The following is a 6,062-nucleotide window of genomic DNA, read 5'->3' on the forward strand; positions in this document are numbered from 1 at the left end:
TTTCAACTTCATGGTCATTAACTTTTCCTTTGTATTGTGGAATATATACTACTTCTACTTAAAATAATGCACAATTGAACTCTTGAAGGTGAAGATCATTATCAGAGATGACTCTAATCAAGACTGAAACCCCGATCAAATGGTCATTATAAGGATAATTAGGAATCTTAATTTGTCTTTAATTGATTATGGATTATGGATGTGCTCATTTTTACAGTTTATTCCAACCGGGTTGGTAAGTCTTGAGATAAAACATCCAAAGTATGAATCAATTACGTGTCAATGTGGAAGTCATGCATGGTTTAACGTTGCATGATTTTATGACAATCTAGGGCAATATTCGCTTCCAAAAGATAACTTGAGATGGGAATTGGGCATGAAAATCATTCACTTTTTCACAGAAAGTGCCAAGAAGAATGCGAGTCAATGGGGATTCATAAAAAAAATACGATATTATCTTTTACTTTTATTCTGTATTTGTTCATCTCCATTGATATATAATAACTCTTTATCCGCTGTCTGTTGATTGAAACTCCACATTGGTTTTGAAGCCATTAATTAGCCCTTTGGAATAATGATTCAATCTCATCCTGTTGAAGATTTATCTCTTGATGATAAATTTGTCAATAATGGGGTAGCCATGGATGATGATCTTATGATTCTGAATTTCTTTGAGTCCTCCACATTCCCACCTCCTTTTACCACAACTCATGATCACGACTCCCTTGAAACTTCTAGCACAAATTTCGCGCCTTCTGCCATGTCCAATGAGTTTATTGACTTTGATGATTTTCCGTTTCATGTTAACGAATCTTCTTCAGTACTTGGTTTGGAGGATTTGGACCCCAATTTTAACATTGACTTAGAAGAGATGAGAGATTGGTTAGAGAATGGTGATCATCGAGAAAGTGATGATTCTTATTATCATCAACTCTCTATTTATCAAGAGGTTACTGACACATCTATGGACGTGACTTCAATAATTCAGCCAATCCTGAACTTGCCTACACAAGACATGGAGATTAACAATGAACTCTGCACAAGCCATCTAGCAAAGGCCTATGGTGAAGCCATGGCGAATGAACAACGAGAGCTCGCGGAGGTGATCGTGAGACGCATCAATGAGAAAGTCAGTCCTGTCGGTGAGATTACGGAGCGCCTTTTGTATCATTCTTTTCGGCCCTTGAACAAGGAAGCTAATGACAACTATCTTAAACAAGAGTCCTGCAAGGTTTTTGATGCAGCTTTCGAGGCATTCTATAGACTGTTCCCGAATGGAATGTTCGCTCATTTCACTGCGAACTCGGCTATTCTTGAGGCCATTCCTCATGATGCCGGGGTTCTGCACATTGTTGATTTTGACATGGGAGAGGGCATTCAATGGGCTTCAATGATTGTGGCTCTTGCTCAACAACAGAAGCTGCTACAACAATTCGGTATTATCTCACAACAAATAACCTTAAAACTTACATCAATAAAGTGGAAAAATGGAGATTGTATTTGTGGTCAAGCTCATCCCCATTTGAGATTTGAGGAGACAAAGAAGCAGCTGATTTGTTATGCAAATTGTCATGACTTAAAGTTGAAAGTTGAAGAAATGGAACTACAAGATTTGGTAAGTGAGATAAAGAAAACTACAAGAAGAGGAAGAAGGAGAGAATGGCTAGCCTTCAATTGCGTGTGGGCACTTCCCCACATGAGGAGGAGAAGAAGAAGAAGGCATGTTATGGAGTTTCTAAAGGTGGCTAAGGATTTTTTGGCCAACTCTGACAGTAATAAAACTAGTAATGATAAAAACAATGGAATAATTACTTTTGGTGATGGAGATACTTGGGAGAAAATAGAAGATTACTCTTGTTTTGGGTCATTCTTTGATGGTTATCAGGAACATTACCGAGCATTGTTAGAATCAATGGAATGGAACTTCCATAAACGTCTTGCAGAAGCAAGAATAGCCATGGAGTGTTTCTTTGTGGCACCATTTGCGTCTTGTGTTGCTTTGTTAGAAAAGTGGAAGGAAGTAAAAGAGGTCTGCGAATTTGAGGCGGGATTTGGGTTGAAAGGGGTGAGATTAAGCAGTGAGAGCTTAATGGAAGCTAAAGTAATGGCGAGAGAAGGTGAAAGTTTGTACACAGTGAGGATTGAAGGTGAAAATGCAAATGAGATGGTGTTGGAATGGGGAAGAACTCCACTAGTAAGAGTTTCTGCATGGAGATAGATCATAGATTGATTTGTTATATTCTGAGTATTGTACAATTTTAATTATACTGTAATAACCAATTGAAATGGACAAGTATGAATATTTTCAATTGCATCATTTATTGGATTTACATTCTATTTAATAAAAAACAAAGGAATTTATTGTTTTTAACCTACATATGTTCCATATGTTATAACAACAAAGCTACGGACACCGATTATTTTGCACCGAAAATGTGTATTGGCCTATGTGTACCCTTAACTCACACCAACAGTCTAGAAGCCTGATTTTTCTATAAATATTTTTCTAGTGAACGGTCGTCTATCAAATATGGACGGCTGTTCACTTACATGGACTCCCGTCCATATTATATGGACGGGGGTTCATATATGACGGATGGGTGTCCCCATTTAAAGGACGTTGTAATAACTGCTTCATACTAGGTTACTCATAGAAATACATAAAGTAAAATGCATTTATATTAGCAAAAGTAAATGGGCCCGAAATTTTCTTTTAATACATATAATCATTCTTTATACAAAGTAAGGTATCATTTGTAAAAGTTATCAAAAACAGTGGACAGTGTAGCTATTGCTCCTCGCTTGCCGACGCCCATCCGACCGCGTCCTCACCTAGATCCTGCAAACACAAAGATAAACAACGGGGTGAGCACAAAATAATGCTCAGTAAGTAAATCCTCTACTCGTCTATCCCCGTAACTCTTTCTCTTAATTCTTTCCTTACACTCTTCTCATCTCATTTATTTTCTTTTTCTGTTTCTCTTTCACACAGCTCTCTTTTCTATTAACTTTCTGTTGTATGTCACAGCCTCATCTTACCAGAGGCACGGCTGAGTGGAGATCACAAAGCACCCACCCACTCTTCGTGACTTCTACTCATTCTCTTCCTCTATTCTTTCTCATATTTTCTCATTCTTTCTCACTTGAATGTCACGGCCTCATCTTACCGGAGGCACGGCCGGGTGGAGTTCACAAAGCACCAACCCACTCTTCGTGACTTCCGGGTGGAGTTCACAAAGCACCAACCCACTCTTCGTGACTTCCGGGTGGAGTTCACAAAGCACCAACCCACTCTTCGTGACTTCCGGGTGGAGTTCACAAAGCACCAACCCACTCTTCGTGACTTCTGGGTGGAGTTCACAAAGCACCAACCCACTCTTCGTGACTTCCGGGTGGAGTTCACAAAGCACCAACCCACTCTTCGTGACTTCTGGGTGGAGTTCACAAAGCACCAACCCACTCTTCGTGACTTCCGGGTGGAGTTCACAAAGCACCAACCCACTCTTCGTGACTTCCGGTTGGAGTTCACAAAGCACCAACCCACTCTTCGTGACTTCCGGTTGGAGTTCACAAAGCACCAACCCACTCTTCGTGACTTCCGGTTGGAGTTCACAAAGCACCAACCCATTCTTAGATTTTCTCATTCTCTTTACTTTTAGAGTAGCCCATTCACAAAGTTCTCTACTCTTTCTCAAACTACTTCTCAATGCACAATTAATGCATAAGGATGGTTCATGCTTAAAGTTTCTTACTTAATGCACTTATGAAATGCACAAATGCAATATTGCATCAAAACAGTCATTCTGCACAGGTCACACTCAAGAAGACATAACTTGAGTTATACACATTGGATTGATACGGTTTTGGTCTCGTTTTAAAGCTTAGAGACAGGGCTACAACTTTTATGTTTTGGTCTAAACCCAGTTCAATCCGTAAGATGCCCAAAAATCACTTAGAAAGTCACGGCTGTGACAGGACAGTTTGGTAACATGTTTTCACTTAGGCATTTCATCAAACATTAGTTGTGCACAAACAAACCCTAATTCAATTATCATTCTATTTATTTCTCAAACCATCCAAAATGAGAGAAAAACTCTCTTGTAGCATCACATACCTACATGGCAAACACACTCCCAAAATTTTTCTCCAATTCTTCCAATTTCAACCCATCATCAAATCATCACATATACTTCTCATATTCAAATATATCCAACAATAAGCATAATTCATCATACATCTCATCTCAATTTCTCAATAATCACAACATATGCATATTTAAAAGAAATCTCTACTCACTTGAATTCTTAAATTTTAGCTTGAGTTGGATTTTGAGTGGAATTTACTTACCTTGTGCTTGAGTAGTCTCTCCTAAACTCTCTACTCTTGTTGGATTCCAATCTTCTCTTAACCCTAAGCATAAACTTCATAAGAACTCAACCTTTACACAAATAAATCATAGATAAAGAGCATGAATCCTTACCTTTTAATGCCTAGAATCAAAACCCTATGAAAAACCACTTAAAAGCCCTGAAAATCCTTGGAGGATTGAATGATAATTTGAGAGAAAATAGGGGAGGTGTGTGGCGGTGGAATGAAGAAAATAAGGGTTTCAAACCCTTAACACTTTAGTTTATAACACACTTTCCCATTATGCCCTTATTCTTTCTTAGAAATTTCATCTATGTCCCTTAGTCAATGACCATAATGCCCTCATTCCCACAATTTCAACTAATTTTGAGTGAAAATACCATTTTACCCCTAATGAAAGTTTAAGGGATTTTCTTCACATTTCTCTCAAAATAACTTTAACAAAAATTCAACTAAGGGCCAACCAACCAATATTAACAATATATCAACTCAAATAAAAGCAAAACAATAAACATTCAAGCAATACACCATAACTTAGCTACGTACCTCAAGTGGGGCGTTACAGACGCCCATCCATAAGTAAAATACAATAATTTTTTTTTATAAACATTAGGGACAGTCTATTACTTTTGGACGGGTGCCCACAAATAATGGACGCCCGTCCTTAACCCAAATATGAAAATTAAAAAAAAAACTTTGGGGACGCCAACCGTCCCTTACTTTTGGACGGACGTTCGTAAGAAATGGACGCCCGTCCATTATTTTGGTTTTACAAATCAAAAAAGAAAATCTTTGGACAGCCATCCTTTCATTATGGACGGGCGTCCGTAAGTAATGGACGCCCGTCCATTCTTTTGTTGTTTCAAATTAAAATAAAAACTATGAACGTTGTGGATGGCCATCCTTTAATTGTGGACGGGCGTGCGTAAGTAATGGATGCCCGTCCATTCTTTTGCTTTTAAAAAATAAAATTAAAACACTGGACGACAGTCCATGAATGGTGGATGGCCGTCCCTTTATTGTGGACGGGCGTCCATAACCATCCATTCTTTATGGACGACCGTCCCTTATGTAAAGGACGGCCGTCCACACAAAATGGACGGGCGTTCATTACTTATGGACGCCCGTCCTTTACTGTAATTAAAATTAAAAAAAAAAAAACTCACGTATTAGGTTAAAATTTTTGGGGAAGTTTCAAAAATTAAAACACACAGCCAGCCATTACCATCTTCTTTGTCTTCCATCTTCTTTGTCTTCCATCTGCGTTACTGCATGTTCTTCGTCTTCGCACTCTTGTTCTTCTGGATTCCTGTTCTGCGCTTGTTCTTCGTCTTCCTCATTTGCCATTGGTAATTAAACACGTTCCTTATTCAATTTTTTTTTTCAATTTTTTTTTTTGGTTGGATGAATGTGTTGAATGGAGTTGAGTTGATGAAACGAAATCCAATCAATTTGGTGGGACTGGTTTGTGTGATTGATAAATAGAAGTGTTCTGCCATTGATAAAGAGAAATGTAGTTTATTTTAAATACTGTGAATTTAAGAACTACCATGAAAGGAAAATTGATTTTTGGCATATGTTTGGTGCAGCAGCAGGTAATTTGATTGATATCAAGAATCATAGTCTTAAAACCTTGTGCCTGATAATGGTATTATCACCAAGGTCTAGCAATTCCAATAATGGTAGAGCGAATA

At 38.2% G+C, this 6,062-nt stretch overlaps 1 protein-coding gene across 1 annotated transcript; it reads left to right on the plus strand.

The window, feature by feature from the left end:
• The first annotated feature begins 574 nt into the window (after window positions 1-574).
• On the plus strand, window positions 575-2,218 carry LOC116105895 (nodulation-signaling pathway 2 protein-like). The gene has a single exon (XM_031392280.1). The coding sequence runs from the start codon at window positions 575-577 to the stop codon at window positions 2,216-2,218; it is 1,644 nt and encodes a 547-aa protein (XP_031248140.1).
• The last annotated feature ends 3,844 nt before the right edge of the window (window positions 2,219-6,062 follow it).

Source organism: Pistacia vera, unplaced genomic scaffold (genome assembly GCF_008641045.1).
Source record: "Pistacia vera cultivar Batoury unplaced genomic scaffold, PisVer_v2 Contig507, whole genome shotgun sequence".
NCBI lineage: Eukaryota > Viridiplantae > Streptophyta > Magnoliopsida > Sapindales > Anacardiaceae > Pistacia > Pistacia vera.